Here is an 18,868-nt window from a genome sequence, read left to right as displayed (position 1 = left end):
TTAAACCCAACCAAACTCAGAAAATGACTAGTTGGCTCTAAAATCTATATCTGAATTTTTCCCATTTTCGGATTTCACGACAGTTTTAGTTGGCAAATAGATTAGGTCTTTCCAAATGAGAGAACCATCGATAACAAACAAAGAAAGAACAAGACATAACGCTCATCAGAATTTCTTAATTATGCAAGTAATGTAAAGGCTTGATGAGAAATCGTGCCAAATAATCTTGTTTGATTAGTTCCAGGCAATTACAAATCAGAACAGAGAGCACTAACTTAATTTACACATAAAGCCCAACCGACGAATCTCAAAACGACAACGATTCCAACAAAAATTAAAACCCTAAGAGCTGGTGAACTTGGTAACGGCTTTAGTCCCCTCAGAAACGGCGTGCTTCGCGAGCTCTCCGGGAAGGACCAGCCTCACGGCGGTCTGAATCTCCCGAGAGGTGATGGTGGGCTTCTTGTTGTACTTGGCGAGCTTGGAGGCCTCCTGAGCAAGCTTCTCAAAAATGTCGTTGATGAAGCTGTTCATGATCCCCATGGCCTTGCCGGAGATCCCGATGTCAGGATGGACCTGCTTCAGCACCTTGAAGATGTAGATCTTGTAGGTCTCCACGCTCTTCTTCGCCTTCTTCTTCTTCTTGTCGGAGGAGGAGGCGTCCTTGGGGAGCTTCTTCTCCGCCTTCGGCTTCTTCTCTGCAGGCTTCTTCTCCGCTGGTTTCTTCTCGGCCTTGGGAGCCATTGCAGATGCTTCTCGGACTGAAAGGGAGGATGCGAAGGAGAGAAATGAGATCTGAGCAAGAGCTTCTGCAAACAAGTTCGTGAAGAGTGTGTTGTGGGTTGTTTCTTATATATGAGTTAGCGGAGAAATGTGATTGGTGGAATTTAAATGACGCGGATAAAGGAGTGAGGACCGTCCATTTAGAGTTCTGGAGCGGACGGCTGGGATTAAACGAAGGTGGAGCGGGAGATGAGACGCGGCATAATTTTCAAATAGGTTAGGATTTGAAAGGCGTTGGGTGGCGGGATTAAAACTTACGTGGACAAAATATTGTGAATTGGCCAATAAGGAAATCAAGCTACTACATCCCAGTATTTTCCGAATTTAAGATATGATATTTATTAGATAAACTAGCCACGAGCTATGCACATGTTTCACTATTTTTTTATTTTTTAAATTTTTTTAAAAATAATAAATAATTAAATAGTTTAAGGATATTTTGACATAATTGTAGATTGTTATAAGGGTATTTTGGAATAATTATGAGTAATTATAGGGATAAATTTGACATAATTATAAGGGTATTTTGAAATAGTTGTGGGTAGTCAAAGGAATATTTGGGAATAATCATTGTTAGTTATAGGGATAAATTTAACATAATTATAAGGATATTTTAGATGAGTTGTGGGTAGTTAAAGAAATATTTTGAAATAATCATTGGTAGTTATATGGATAAATTTGACATTTTTGAATGATGATACCAAAGGGAGAATCTGATTTATAGTATTAATTAGCTGCACGCAAACACAATTAGGGGTGGCAAAACGGGTCAGAACTCAACGAGTGACCCATAACCCGCCCGTTTAAATCGGGTTTGGCTTTAATACAAGATGACCCGTTTATAAACGGGTCATCCTGACTCATTTAATAAATGGATTTGGTGAGTTTTGGTCGAGTGTTTCATTTATATATAATATAACCTAACCCTACACATCCCATTTCCATTCCATTCGATATTTTCACAATCTTGGGTTATCTTCAACAAGCTAGGGTTTGCCTTCACAAATCTAAGAAAAGGAGGTTTTCACAACATTCGCACAGAGGTAATTGCAAGTTGGAAGCTCAGGCTTCCTTTGCCCAAAGCCTCTCAAGAAAAGGTAGTTGCAGCCTTCACAAAATCGCAATCGCAGTTGTAGTTTGGCGAGTTCGCCGTAATAACCAAAGAAAAAAAAATGAATAATAATAATAATAGTTAGTATAAAAAAAGAAAGTGTTTCTCTGTTAGGATCCTTGATTCCATGTTTGATGCCTAAGAAAGACCTTATCTAAGCGAGTGCTCAGAGACCATTGCGGCTCAGTCGCTCCCTGGAGGTCGGCCTGGTCAAAATGGAATTTCATAGGATAAACAGGGTAAACACTGTTTATATACGTAAATAAGTACATAAAATAATGTTTTGACTGACATAATTTGTAGAAATATATGATAAAATAATAATAATATAAGTATCATATGCGGGGCCCACAAGACTGTGTGGGGCCCACATGAGTCTCGAAGCCGTATGAAGGTTTACACGAGTCTCAAAGCTATTTAGGATGCATAAAATCGTATAAGAATTATTCGAGTTATGTAGGATCCATTCGGGTCTCGAAGTTGTGTGGGGCCCACATGAGTTTTCAAAATTCAAATTTAATTCTTGTTCAAAAATAAATAATAAAATAAATAAATACTAAAAATAGTTTAAAAGTAATAACAATGATAATAATAATGATAATAATGATTAAGAAAAATAATAAAATAATAAAATAATTAATTAACTAATTGATTAATTAATTAGGTAAGTAGTTAATTAAGAATTTATTTAATGGGAATGGTGACAAGCACTCTCACATGGCCTCCATCCTCATCCCATACTCAACCCATACCTTGCCCATCCCTTGCCCAATCTTTAATTTTTAAAAAATTATAATTTCACTTATCTCCCCACACTTTTATAAATTCTATTTCTTTCCCAAAATTTTCCTATAAATAGGGAGCTCTCAACCTTCATTTTTCACAACAATTTTCCAAGGAAGAGAAGGATTAGTGAGTGAAAGAATTTGTGGTGGAGAGAAAATTTTTGAATAAATTCTCAATCACCCACTTTTTCCGATCTCATTTCTTAAAGATAATTATTGTGTTCGTAGCACACAGTAAAAGAAGAAGGTAAGTAAATTTTGATTATGTTAGTTTTTTTTATTTAAAATTTATACTCGAGTTTATTTTACAAGTAAATTTCAATAATGTTAATTAGTTCCACAAAATTTCCATGGGTTTATTTTTTACGCATATTTAATTATACCAGTTCTATCTTTAGTATACTTGTATATATTTTTGGGTTAAGAAATGTTCTAATCTTCTCGGGTAAATTTTCAGCATTTCTTTCTATTCAAAAATAAAATTATATATATTTTTAGCACAAAAATTGTGTGGCATGAGTTTATTTATACGTTGCATTTTTTTTTGTGAAAATATGAGTAAAGATGAGATTTTTACGATATTATTTTAAATTGCATAAATTATAATAAGATGATTTTAAAACCCCTTATGGCAACGAAAGTTCAAAGTTACAGATGCTCGGTACCGCAGCTTAAAGTTTATACGGATCAGAGTGCACCCACACTGTTTACAGAGTGATTATTTATGTTAGTGGATTTCTCCTGAGTGCACACCTGGTTCCGAACCATGACTTAATAAGGAAAATCTCACTTAAAGTTTACGTACGTTGATTTAGTTTGGTCGGCCAGCCAGCTAAGTCCAGTCTTCGGACCGTACAACCCAGTCATGGGGGTAAACATGACTTACGGCAAACAGTCATAAGGGTGGGTTTTTATAATATATGTTTATACATATTTAATTACGTGTACAAAGTTACTGATGATTTAAAGGAAAAGTGTAAGTTTACGTGTAAAGGATCATTTTGGTGCTTAAATGACGATATAAGGAAAACGTATAAGGAAAAGTATATGTATGTTTATCATTAAATATTTTTACAGTTTTAAAGTTAAAAGTTTAATTTAGCAGTTAGAGTATATGATTGTAAAAATTTACTGTTGAAATTGATGACAAAAGTTTTATGCAGAAATTTTTAAACTTATGTTTATTCTAAAAGCAGTCTTGAAGTTATAGTATTAAACATTATTTTATGAAATTCTTTAAAAGCTCATTTTGGCCACACACTAATAATAATCTTATTTACTTACTGAGCGTTGTCTCACCCCAATCATATTTTATTTCAGATAATTCTGAAGGACATGTCGGAAATCAGGCTTAGCAAGCATGCGGGTGGGGATTAGAAAAATAAAGATTGATTAGAAATATTAGTATGGTTTCAGATATTTATGTTTGTGTAATTTTTCTTCTTTTGAAATAAATGATTGTAATATGGATGATTAGCGCTCTGGTTTAATAAAAATTGAGTTTATTTTGCTTCCGCTGTAAATTAGTAGTAAAAAGTTAATATCCCAGGCCCCTCGGGGTCGGGGTGTTACATTTGGTATCAGAGCAATAGGTTATAGGTTCTGTAGACTTTAAGAAATAATTTTACCAGAGCATAGGCATAACCATGATGTGGGTAAGAACGGGTAAATTAGGATGTTTTTCTTTTGCCTATAAATTTGATAAAATTTTAAAAATGAGGTTATGATTTTAAAATAACTCTAGTCCTTTCCCTCAGAATGGACCCAAGGAACAACAACGTAAGTGTTGAAGGAAACGAGAATAATACAAGTACTCGCAATGGAGAAGACATCAATGCTACTACAGTGTTGCGTGACGTGGCACAAGTCATGAAGGAACTTCTGCGGAACTCTAAGGATCGGAATGATCCACCAACCCATGGAGGTTGTACGGTTGAACAGTTCAATCGAATGCACCCTCCGACTTTTGAGGGAAAAGCTGATCCAATTGCTGCAGAAGATTGGATGCAAGCAATGGAAGAAATACTATGAGTCCTTCATTGTACGGACGAACAGAAGGTGCTATATGCAGCCTATAAAATGATTGGTGAAGCCAAACGTTGATGGAACTCGAAAAAGTTACTCTTGGAGGAAGGACCAAATCCAACCGTCCTTACGTGGGAGCGCTTTAAGGAAGTCTACTTTGAACGATTTTTCCCCAAAACCACCAGAGATGCTAAAGCCAGGGAATTTTTGGAGTTGAAACAAGGAAATATGAATGTACAACAATACGCAGCAAAGTTCATTGAATTATCTCGTTTTGCATCTTATTTGGTTCCAGACGAATCAAAGAAAGCTCGAAAATTTGAAGAAGGATTGACCTCAAGGATTTATGAGATGGTAACAGTATTCGAGCTCAAAGACTTCTCCCAATTGGTGAACAAAGCAACGAAGGCAGAAGAAAGTCTACAGAGGAGTGCGGAGATATCCGAGCAGAGAAAGAGGCCCATGCCACAAGGGTCTCACCCTGGTAGAAATCAAGGACCTTGGAAAAGGAGCAACAACAACAACAGCAACAGTAGCAGCAGCAATGTGGGGCGAGGGCAAACAGCGAGAAACCCAAACAATGCACAAGGCACCCCTTGTCCAAAATGCAAAAAATTACATGGGGGAGAGTGTCGAGCCGGACTAGGGGTATGTTATCGGTGCGGTGAACCTGGTCACATGCAACGAGAATGCCCACAAAATCAACAAAGAAGAGGCAACCAAGCACCTCGAAGCAACAATTAACAGAACACCACTCAGGCACGTGTCTATGCCCTCACTCCAGGAGATGCCGAAAATACTAGTGATGTGGTGACAGGTATTATTCCCATATTCTCCAAGAAAGCAGTAGTATTATTTGATTCTGGAGCCACACACTCCTTTATATCTACAGCTTATGTTAAAATATGCAGGGTAGAGACTCAGCCATTAGAGACTGAGTTATCTGTGGGTACACCAATGGGAACGTCGGTAGTATGTAAAAAAATACTTAAAGGCTACCCAATTTGTATTGAGGAAAGAATACTACCGGTTAACTTGGTAGTATTTAATATGCACGGGTTTGACGTAATTCTTGGGATGGACTGGCTAACTTCTAGTTATGCTAGTATAAATTGCTATAATAAGGAGGTGGTGTTTAGACCTCCTGGAGAACAAGAATACAAGTTCAATGGAACTCGTGTATAACCTTCACCACAAATATTGTCGGCAATCCAAGCAAAGAGATTACTCTTGAATGGATGTCAAGGGTACCTAGCATGCATGGTGGAGGCACCAAAGGAAGAATTGAAGCTTGAGGATATCCCAATAGTAAGGGAATTCTCGGATGTATTCCCTGAGGATTTACCTGGGCTACCTCCTGATCGCGAAATCGAGTTTGTTATCGACCTACTACCAGGGACGACACCGATATCTAAAGCTCTATACAGAATGGCACCAGTAGAATTGAAAGAACTGAAGGAACAATTACAAGAGTTGCTGGACAAAGGATTCATCAGACCCAGCGTGTCACCATGGGGAGCACCAGTACTGTTTGTTAAAAAGAAAGATGGATCGATGAGAATGTGTATTGATTATCGGGAAATAAATAAAGTGACCATTAAGAACAAGTACCCAATACCTCGCATAGATGACTTGTTTGATCAACTCCAAGGAACACAAGTCTTCTCTAAAATTGACCTCCGATCAGGGTACCATCAAGTGAAAATCAAATCAGAAGATGTTCCAAAGACTGCATTCCGAACGAGATATGGTCACTATGAATTCTTAGTCATGCCATTTGGACTGACCAATGCTCCTGCTGCTTTTATGGACCTTATGAATAGGGTTTTTCATGAATATCTAGATCAATTTGTGGTGGTCTTCATTGATGATATTTTGATTTATTCAAAAAGCCCCCAGGAACATGAGAACCATTTGAGGCTAGTACTCAAAATACTAAGAGAAAAGAAACTCTATGCCAAACTTACGAAATGTGAGTTCTGGCTAGAAAGAGTTGCATTCTTAGGGCACGTGATATCTAAGGATGGTATTTCTGTGGACCCAAGTAAAATAGAGGCAGTAGTGGATTGGGCGAGACCAAAGAATGTTCATGAGATCAGGAGTTTCTTAGGTCTGGCAGGATATTATCGTCGATTTGTGGAAGGGTTTTCTAAAATATCTGGTCCTCTGACGAGATTGACAAGAAAGAATGTGAAGTATGAATGGACTGATGAATGTGAGCAAAGCTTTCAAGAATTAAAGCAACGACTCATCACTGCCCCGGTGCTGACAATTCCATCAGGAGAAGATGGTTTTGTGATCTACAGTGATGCATCTCGGAAAGGGCTCGGGTGTGTATTAATGCAACAGGGAAAGGTCATTACGTATGCTTCTCGACAACTCAAGGACTACGAGAAGAATTATCCCACACACGATTTGGAGCTAGCAGCTGTGGTATTTGCTTTAAAGATTTGGAGACACTATCTCTATGGTGAAAGGTGTGAGATTTTCACAGACCATAAAAGTCTCAAATACTTTTTCACATAAAAGGAATTAAACATGAGACAGAAAAGATGGTTAGAATTAATCAAAGATTATGATTGCGCCATCAACTATCACCCAGGAAAAGCCAACGTGGTAGCAGATGCATTAAGTCGAAAGTCAATGAATGCGTCAGTCTCGGCAATGGTGACCCAACATCAAATTATGATGGACCTGGAAAGATTTGGTGTGGAAATAGTAGAAGGAAATCATCAAGCTCTTATTGCTAATCTGGTAATCCAACAGACCTTACAAGAAAAGATTAAGGCTACACAGATGAAAGATGCAGAGCTAGTGAAGATTATGGGTAAGGTACAGAGTGGACTGAAGGGAGACTTTAACATCTCTGACGATGGAGTTTTGAGATTCCAAACTAGATTGTGTGTGTCCAATGACAAAGATATCAAAAGAACAATCTTGGAAGAAGCTCATCGATCTCTTTATACAGTGCATCCGGGAAGCACGAAGATGTATAGGGACTTGAGAGAGTCTTTTTGGTGGAATAACATGAAGAGGGAGATTGCACAATTTGTGTGTCTTACTTGTCAGCAAGTAAAGGCTGAGCACCAGAGACCAGCAGGACCACTGCAACCACTCCACATTCCTGAATGGAAATGGGAGCACATCTCCATGGATTTTGTAACTGGGCTACCTCCAGCACTCCATGGACAGAACGTCATCTGGGTGGTTGTTGATCGTCTAACAAAGACCGCTCACTTTATTCCAATCAAAGTTAACTACTCTATGACCAAGCTTGCAGAATTATATGTTCAAGAGATAGTTAGACTACATGGCGTGCCCGTTTCTATCGTATCAGATCGAGATCCACGATTCACATCACAATTTTGGAAGAGTTTGCAAAGAGCCTTGGGATCACGACTTACCTTCAGCACAGCATTTCATCCTCAAACTGATGGACAGTCAGAGAGAACCATTCAGATATTGGAGGATATGTTGAGAGCTTGTGTACTGGATTTCAAAGGAAGTTGGATTCAGTATCTACCGTTAGTTGAGTTCGCCTATAACAACAGTTATCAGTCCAGCATAGAGATGGCAACGTATGAAGCGTTATATGGCCGAAAGTGTCGATCCCCATTATATTGGGATGAGGTTGGCGAACTACGAATTTTAGGTCTCGAGATTATACAAAGAACCTCTGAGAAAATTAAGCTCATCCGGGACAAAATAAAAACCGCTCAAAGTCGACAAAGGAGCTATGCGAATACCCGTCGACGTGAGTTGGAGTTTGAAGTGGGGGATAAAATATTTTTAAAAGTAGCTCCAATGAAAAGAATTATGAGGTTTGGGAAGAAGGGCAAACTAAGCCCCAGGTATATTGGACCATTCGAGGTATTGGAGAAGATTGGTCCAGTCGCTTACAGAATTGCCTTACCTCCTACACTATCGAGAATTCATGATGTATTTCATGTCTCAATGTTAAAGAAGTACGTCCCAGACCCTTCTCATGTGATAAATTATGAGTTGTTAGAAGTTAGTGACACTCTATCATATGAAGAAGTACCAATCCAGATTTTAGACAAGAAGGATCAGGAGTTGCGCACAAAGAAGATTTCACTGGTAAAAGTGCTCTGGCACAACCACGACATTGAGGAAGCATCATGGGAGCTAGAAGCAGAAATACGCTAGAAATACCCACATCTTTTCGACGATAGCAGGATTGGGTAAAAGCACAACATTATACAAGGTACTCATTTAAATCTTTGTAAATTTCGAGGACGAAATTTTTATAAGGAGGGGAGGATGTAATAATCCAAGAAAAAAAAAATGAATAATAATAATAATAGTTAGTATTAAAAAAGAAAGTGTTTCTCTGTTAGGATCCTTGATTCCATATTTGATGCCTAAGAAAGACCTTGTCTAAGCGAGTGCTCAGAGACCATTGCGGCTCAGTCGCTCCCTGGAGGTCGGCCTGGTCAAAATGGAATTTCATAGGATAAACAGGGTAAACACTGTTTATATACGTAAATAAGTACATAAAATAATGTTTTGACTGACATAATTTGTAGAAATATATGATAAAATAATAATAATGTAAGTATCATATGCGGGGCCCACAAGACTGTGTGGGGCCCACATGAGTCCCGAAGCCGTATGGAGGTTTACACGAGTCTCAAAGCTATTTAGGATGCATAAAATCGTATAAGAATTATTCGAGTTATGTAGGATCCATTCGGGTCTCGAAGTTGTGTGGGGCCCACATGAGTTTTCAAAATTCAAATTTAATTCTTGTTCAAAAATAAATAATAAAATAAATAAATACTAAAAATAGTTTAAAAGTAATAACAATGATAATAATAATGATAATAATGATTAAGAAAAATAATAAAATAATAAAATAATTAATTAACTAATTGATTAATTAATTAGGTAAGTAGTTAATTAAGAATTTATTTAATGGGAATGGTGACAAGCACTCTCACATGGCCTCCATCCTCATCCCATACTCAACCCATACCTTGCCCAATCTTTAATTTTTAAAAAATTATAATTTCACTTATCTCCCCACACTTTTATAAATTCTATTTCTTTCCCAAAATTTTCCTATAAATAGGGAGCTCTCAACCTTCATTTTTCACAACAATTTTCCAAGGAAGAGAAGGATTAGTGAGTGAAAGAATTTGTGGTGGAGAGAAAATTTTTGAATAAATTCTCAATCACCCACTTTTTCCGATCTCATTTCTTAAAGATAATTATTGTGTTCGTAGCACACGGTAAAAGAAGAAGGTAAGTAAATTTTGATTATGTTAGTTTTTTTTATTTAAAATTTATACTCGAGTTTATTTTACAAGTAAATTTCAATTATGTTAATTAGTTCCACAAAATTTCCATGGGTTTATTTTTTACGCATATTTAATTATACCAGTTCTATCTTTAGTATACTTGCATCTATTTTTGGGTTAAGAAATGTTCTAATCTTCTCGGGTAAATTTTCAGCATTTCTTTCTATTCAAAAATAAAATTATATATATTTTTAGCACAAAAATTGTGTGGCATGAGTTTATTTATACGTTGCATTTTTTTTTGGTGAAAATATGAGTAAAGATGAGATTTTTACGATATTATTTTAAATTGCATAAATTATAATAAGATGATTTTAAAACCCCTTATGGCAACGAAAGTTCAAAGTTACAGATGCTCGGTACCGCAGCTTAAAGTTTATACGGATCAGAGTGCACCCACACTGTTTACAGAGTGGTTATTTATGTTAGTGGATTTCTCCTGAGTGCACACCTGGTTCCGAACCATGACTTAATAAGGAAAATCTCACTTAAAGTTTACGTACGTTGATTTAGTTTGGTCGGCCAGCCAGCTAAGTCCAGTCTTCGGACCGTACAACCCAGTCATGGGGGTAAACATGACTTACGGCAAACAGTCATAAGGGTGGGTTTTTATAATATATGTTTATACATATTTAATTACGTGTACAAAGTTACTGATGATTTGAAGGAAAAGTGTAAGTTTACGTGTAAAGGATCATTTTGGTGCTTAAATGACGATATAAGGAAAACGTATAAGGAAAAGTATATGTATGTTTATCATTAAATATTTTTACAGTTTTAAAGTTAAAAGTTTAATTTAGCAGTTAGAGTATATGATTGTAAAAATTTACTGTTGAAATTGATGACAAAAGTTTTATGCAGAAATTTTTAAACTTATGTTTATTCTAAAAGCAGTCTTGAAGTTATAGTATTAAACATTATTTTATGAAATTCTTTAAAAGCTCATTTTGGCCACACACTAATAATAATCTTATTTACTTACTGAGCGTTGTCTCACCCCAATCATATTTTATTTCAGATAATTCTGAAGGACATGTCGGAAATCAGGCTTAGCAAGCATGCGGGTGGGGATTAGAAAAATAAAGATTGATTAGAAATATTAGTATGGTTTCAGATATTTATGTTTGTGTAATTTTTCTTCTTTTGAAATAAATGATTGTAATATGGATGATTAGCGCTCTGGTTTAATAAAAATTGAGTTTATTTTGCTTCCGCTGTAAATTAGTAGTAAAAAGTTAATATCCCAGGCCCCTCGGGGTCGGGGTGTTACATTCGCACTTTGCAGTTTTCACCTTTTCGACATTACCTACTCCAGCCACTTAACCACACCACTCTCCACTTGGCAATCGGCAGTTGGCGCCCACTACACAGATCGACAAAAACTGTCATTCCCCATTTCCCCCAATCCTTGTTCGGCAACGGCATTCGGCACCCAAAAAACCCTAAAAAAATTTTTATGTCATTTTACATAAAATGTTTAAAAAACATTTAAAATAAATAAATTATATTTTTAAGCGGGTTACCTGTTTATTAAACGGACGAGTTCACCCATTAATAAAACGGGTCAACCCAAACCCAAACACATTTAATCCCTACCTATTTATGACCCGCCCGAACCTGGCATGTTAACTCGTTTTACCACCCCTAAGCACAATGCACGTGCTTTGCAACTTATTAGGGATTTTGGTTTATGACAAAATATTCATAAGTTTTAAAATCTTGATTTTATGAAATGTTGACAGAAAAAAAAAATAGTCATTAGCAAAAACTTGTAGCTACTATTGTACATTAATATGTAATACAATGAAATAAATTTCCAATATATAATGTGTATATCTACTATTGTACATTAAGAGGTAATAGTTAAAAGGTACTTAATGTTTATCATAGAATTCTAATACTTGGTTTGAAAAACTATGTAATACAAATATGAACATTTCTAAAAGAAATTGTAAATTGTGGCATTAATTTTGTAATGTAGTTGCAAAAAAATACCTAAAAAAGTAACATGTAAATAAAAGAATCACAATAAGATTATTTTTCATTTTTAATGTCAATGAATACTTTGAACTTGTATTTACAGATAAGTCTTCAATTAAATAGAAGGAAAATATAAAATATCCTATTACATGTAAACATGAAAGATAGAATCTATCCAATTGTTGTAAAATAAAAACCAATAATGAATGACGATGTGTTACCTAACATTCTTTTAAACAATTAAAAGTTCGAATAATTTTGTTCATGGAGAAAAATTAAGTGGTCTCCACTCCTATGCAACATAGTTTATATATATTTAACTTCTACCTTTCTTCCAGTTGCTTTTTATGAATGTTTGCATGCTTTTTTTTAACTATTTATGAAGTATTCAATGTCAAAGGTACATAACACTATAAATAAGAGTAGTTAGAAGACAAATAATATAAAATTACATAGTTGTACTGTATCGCCCTGAACCCGGTGGAGCCCGGAGTGCTATTTCTACATGCATAATTTTCTTGTAATAGTCTCTGATACCATAAATTACACCGCCCGTCCCCAAAAGGGGATCCCGGGTGTTCCTGTCCATAACTGAAAACAAATCATGCAACGGAAGATACACAACCTCAAAACACCTTACCAGAGTTCTAACAATCCCAGTTATACATATGCATCTCCATATTATATATTACATCCCAAAGTAAACCAAACATAATAAACTAGTGTCTCACTGGCACTTACATTAACTACCAAAATATCTAATCTCGGCGCCGTAGCACGCTAGGCACGATTCCTTGTAGGACCTGAAATATGAGATGGATATTGGGGTGAGACACTTCTCAGTAAGATGGATTAAATTATCATCAGTGTGTAGCTAATATGAGTTTTAGTGTGAATATAATATTTCCATTTATTTAACTGAACAAAAAATGACATTTGAAAACTACACTCACCTGTATAACTGAAAATACATATACTTTCGTTTATAACATGATTCGGCTCAATATAGCCCATTTCTCGTAAATTCACAAATATATGCATAGAAGAACCAATCTTGTTGGGCTAACTGGGCTAACAACATGCTTCCCCCCATGACGGGTTGTGCGGTCCGAAGACTAGACTTAGCATATGGTCGGCCAACCAATGCTAAATAAAAACTAGTATGTTTGTAAGTATGATTTGCCTACCCTGTCCCGGAATGTCCTTCAAGAGGAGTCTCCCGAAATGTCCTTCAGGAGTAGTACTATACCCAGGCCAAATCAACCATCCCACATCACACTATCATACCAATGTGGATTGCATTCCCTGCCAAACTATAGCTATGGTACCGTGCTTTCATTACATCTGATCGCTCAGGATTCTTAAACCATATATTTCAATTTATGTAATAAAAACTGTAACATGATTTCATTTCCATAAAACTGTATAAAACCTAACATGTACATAATTCTCTAATAAATATGTCATTTCCTGTCTCAGTATAAAACCGACATATCATATCTCGGCATAAAGCTCCTCATATTCTGTCTCAGTATAAAACCGTCATATCATAATTCGGCATATAACCGCCATATCATTATATCATAATCGGCATATAGCCGCAATATCAAGATATCATAACCTGCATATAACCACCATATCATTATATCATAACTGGCATATAGCCACCATATCATTATATCATAACCGTCATATAGCCACCATATCATTATATTGATAAAACCATATGATAAAACCATCATGTTTAATTATGCCATTGTTAGCCTTAGTGGCTAAGGGTCCTCTTTCCAGTCTGTTTTGATGACAACAACCTATTAGTGGTTCTTAAGTGTGCTAACACCTTTCTTTAGTCCAGTTCAGATAACACAGGACAGTTCCAAAGCGAACATAAATGGTCAAACATGCATCAGACCAGAAAAAAGCAAATGACAATCAATAATGCCCAAAATATGACATGTCCGGAACTCAACCACTCAACCGAAGCACTCATGGATCTTACACTGAATACACAAGCTTTGGGTTGTGTGTGCGTCTGTAGGGAAGATTGATTTTATAACTCCTTTGTGCATGGTATCGTTCAAAAGTAACCAGCAAAAGATGGACAAACTATATATGCATGCAGTTCATGATAGGGTAAAACACTAACACTGAAACCGCACATACATACCGAATCACCTTAGACTACACAAGATGTCTAAATGTATTCAAAACATATTTTATCAAAACAAGACATCTTGTAAGATGGTAAAATTATCTCTAGAAAATATGAACCTTGACTCAGTCAAAGAATACCCTTGGACTCGTTAGAATTCCATTTAAGGTCTCCTTTAATTACACTAAAATAGGGCATCTCATCAACGAGCACAAGGCCCCGTCGACGAATACACATAGAGACTCGTCGACGTACACAGGGGAATCGTTGATGAGGAAATACCGAGAAGACCTTAAATTTTAGAATTGTTGTCTCGTCGACGAACACATGGTCTCGGTAGCGATCCAATTGTTTGTCTCGTCTACTCATATAGGGTACTCGTCGACGAAGATAAACCGAGAGCTACCTGATTTCAGAATAGCTATCTTGTCGACAAACACATGGTCTCGACAATGAGTGGATATGTCAGTCTCATCGATGTCCATAGAATAGTCGTCGACGAAGAAAAACCGAGAGCCACCCAAATTCAAAACAAGCCATCTCATCGACGAACACATGGTCTCGATGATGAGGCCAAGCATAAGACCCGTCGACGAATACCGTGTTGGCTTTTTGAGTTTGATCTCTGTTTTGATGCTGACAAACACAAGCGGTTCTTATGTGTGCTTTTAAGTGCGTGAACAGGCATAATTCAGGTTACACATAAGATTAAGAGGACATAGATGCCATGACACGACTCAAACCTCATATCTGGTGTATTCCATAGAGTTAAAGAGCAAAGAAGAAAGAAGAAGACATTTGTGTGTTTACTTGTATATGCATTTATTTTTATATCTTTGGTCTGTAATAATGCATGCATATGCATGATATTTTTAAGTGCTCAGAACGACCGTAGATTGATCCTAAGGACTAGCACATCTCACTAAAACCCTTTTTCTAAATAGACTAAAATCATACAAATTTTTTGGAATAACTTTAGGGTTAAAATCGAGGCTAAACGAAGTTTACAATAACTTCGGTCGACTGATGCCAGATTTTTGGGGTTAATTCTCAAATGCCTTAAACTGACCTTAGGCCCCACAAATATGCATGAAAAAGTCCCTTATTGTATTAAAATAAACATAATATGAATAGGGTGATTGTTGGCTTAAATAGGACCGAAATGCACTAAATGTGCATACTCGGTCGATCGAACTTCCTTGTACAAAAATGCCCGGTCGATCGAATCGGTGCAGGGTCAATAGGTTGACCATAGCACGATCGATCGAACTCTTATAGTTCATTTGACCCTGGCCGACTGAACTTTTACAGTTCATTTGACTCCGATCAACCAAACTCCCCAGGAGTCAACTTTATTGACCACCTGGTCGACCGTGCCCATATTACATTGCAACGCCCTAGTCGACCGAGTTCCCACGTACGGGAACTCAACTGTTTGGTCGACTGACCGAATCAATTCAAAATCTTCTCGGTTGACCGAACCTCGTAAAAAGGGAAAATCGCCTTCGGACTTACAAGTCCGATCGATTGAACTCACAAGTCATTTAATACCTGGTCGACCAAACCTCAAGAACTTCGGTCAACCGAACTTGCCTCGGTCGACCAGTGCTCTCGAGTTTGAATATTTTTTAAGTGTTAAAACGTCATTAAAATTTAATTAAACTTTTCTAAAATACCAAGTGTGTCCCTCAATGATCAGATTTGTTGAAAATCTATAAATACCCCCTCTATAACTCAGATTAGCAACTTTGATTAACTCTAAATCTCTCTCTAGTCATTTGTTAATCAAAGTTCCCCCAAGCCATGTTTATTATAAAAATTTTTTCTTTGGGACAAAAATTTTCAAACTAAACTCTCCAACTCTCTTACCATCCATTCATTTCAAAATCATTTTGTAAAGAGAATATATTTATTTTCGTATTCACATGTTATACTCTCACATATTAGTTATTTTTGAAAATCACTTTTGAGAATATAGTTTGGTTTTCTCCTGGATTATTTCTTTGATAAATATCTTTTGGGAGAAAATTATTTGTTGCACAAATACTTCCTTGAACATAAACTCCAAATTCTCCAAAAACTCTTACTTGCAAAAATCTTTGTTGGAGAACATATTTCTCATTTATATATATTCATATATATTATTTGTGCAAAAATTATTGATAGAGCAAAACTCTAGGTTCTTCTATATTATTATTGAAATATATTTTTGGAAAAAACTTTTTATTAGGATTTAAATATAGTTAAGCACCCTTACTATATTGAGCATTATTGCATATCATATTAGAGTGCATTTATTTGAGCTTAAACATGTACATCTCAGCTTGTATTTTCACAAGCATTTTCATGTACAAAAATGGTTTTAATGTACCGGTTGGGTTCAACCCATGAACTAAACTGGGGAGTCTCAGCCCCGTAAATAAGACCGGTTTGGTTCAACCCGGAATTGAACTAGGGAGTCTCAGCCCCGTAAGTGAGACTCGGCTCAGCCTAGTAATTGAGCTGGGGTTTTTCTCACCCTGTAACGAGAGGATGTAAAAGGTTTTTGCTCCGCCCGGTTAAGTGAGCAGGTATAGTGGAATCCTTGGGGGGTATGCCCAAGGCGGGGATGTAGGCTGGTTTAGCCGAACCTAGAAAACAAATCTGGTGTCGCTCTCTTTATCTTATTTAAATTCCTGCACTTTAATTTCAGCATGTGTATGTATGTTTATTTAATGTCAAAATTATACTCATGCACACATTTGATTTAAATAAGATACTGCACATGTGTATGTTTGCTTTTATTGTTAAACTCGCTTTACATACACGTATATATGTTGAATGAGATATGAACTGTGGTGAATTGGTGAAACATTTAAATCAGCCGAAATATTTTTAAAACCCAATTCACCCCCCTCTTTGGATCACACCAATTCCAACAATTGGTATCAGAGCCTAGTTGCAATAAGTTGAACCGTTATTTGCATAAAAATTGCAATGACTCATTTTTCGGTGTATCCTTGTTATGAGGGTTATTCATTTGCAAATCCTCTATGATTTTATTACACAGATTTTACTGTGTTAAATTTGAAAATATTTTTGTAAAAACAAATGTTTGGTGGATTTGGAAAGTATTTGTCAAAGTTATCATATCCCATTGAAAAATGATTCTAAAAATGCATAATTTCCCAAAAATTAAAAATGAATTAAATTTGCTTGTTGCGTGTTTTAATGTATATCATCTGTGTTTCATGCATACTTTTTATGTGCCTTAGTTACTAATGCTTTGCAAGTTTATATCTTTCTATATGCTAATGATTTTAGGAATCATAAGGATTTTGAAAAATTGAAAGAGATAATGACACCACTCCGAGCTTAAACGATTAAGGAGTAAAACTTAAAGGTATATCCATTCTCCTTCTAATATATTGAATAACTTATAGTATGATTCACATGATATATCTTGTGTTTGATTTATTTGTTGTTGTGAATCATATGACATTTGTGTTAATTACATGTCATGATTTGTATGATTTATCTTGTATTAAATCTTTGTATAAATCATGATAAATATTTTATGATAATAGCATGATGTCTTATGAGGTGCACTTAAGAAGAATATCTTATTGATGCTCATAAGATTTTAGGATATATAATAAGGAATCAAAATGCTTTAAATGATTAGATAGCGTTGCATATTTAAGAGATTATATTTTAGTATATTCTTTTATTCTACTGAGAACCCTAAGGAAATCTAGCCAATACGGAGTTTTAGTGATCACATCCAATCTTAGCTTAATATATACATATAATTATGGATTGGTTAATATGTGATAATACTGGCTGGTGCATGCTTATATCATTATCAGTTTTTGAATTAAACCTCATAAGCATGTTTAAATAAATCTCATTCAAATGGACAAAATGTTTTAATTGTTATATGATTTTTGGTGCTATATATGCCTAAATTTAAAAATCTTAAATATAGCATGACTTGTCCTTCACATAGATTTTATGTTCAGGGAATTAATATTATATATATATATATATATATATATATTATATAGCCCTAAATCCACAATGGAACTTAAAGCTCATCTCCATATTTGAAAATATTTGTTATGCCAAATACAATTAATTGAACATATAATTCTTTGGCTTCATAATTGAGGGGGAGCAGCAAATTTTAGAAAATTCATCCAATATATATTGTGCTTATACTTTTTGGATGATTTTTTGTTGAGTTAAATGCAAATAACCATGTGTGCTAAATGAATATATTTTATGATGGATGGATATTTTTTAAAATTTGATCTGCTTTGAGTTGAATGCCACTATCCATCATTTGCCTAATGATTATATCTTCGTATGGATAGTTTATATTTTATTTGATATATTGATTGAACTACCTGATTGCATACTTAGTCTAGAATGCCTCCTGCATGGCGGATGCAGTTGATGAGAATTGCATGCTGGTAGTGGAAATAGGTTCTTGCATGCTTAAACTGGATTATTATTTGTTGATTGCGTGAATCTATCAGGTTTTAGGTACATGGAAAAATGGGAAATGTTCTATTTACTGACGAAATGCTGCCAAAATTTCGGTAGAATTTTTCCCAAAAATAAAACCATGTATTAGGATAGATAATTCAATGCATGCTAAAATATTTTTGAAAGGATGAAGAATTTTATTTTTCATCCTTAGTTATAGGTGCATGCGGAATTGTCCATT

General features: G+C 35.6%; 1 protein-coding gene across 1 annotated transcript; it reads right to left on the bottom strand.

The window, feature by feature from the left end:
* Nucleotides 1-211: 211 nt before the first annotated feature.
* Nucleotides 212-856, bottom strand: LOC131167808 (histone H2B.4). Its single transcript, XM_058126729.1, has one exon. The coding sequence runs from the start codon at nt 742-744 to the stop codon at nt 343-345; it is 402 nt and encodes a 133-aa protein (XP_057982712.1). The 5' UTR covers nt 745-856; the 3' UTR covers nt 212-342.
* Between the last annotated feature and the right edge of the window lie 18,012 nt (nt 857-18,868).

Source organism: Malania oleifera, chromosome 11 (assembly GCF_029873635.1).
Source record: "Malania oleifera isolate guangnan ecotype guangnan chromosome 11, ASM2987363v1, whole genome shotgun sequence".
NCBI lineage: Eukaryota > Viridiplantae > Streptophyta > Magnoliopsida > Santalales > Ximeniaceae > Malania > Malania oleifera.
The sequence above is the reverse complement of the archived record's forward strand: the minus strand, read 5'-3'. Positions and strand labels throughout refer to the sequence as shown.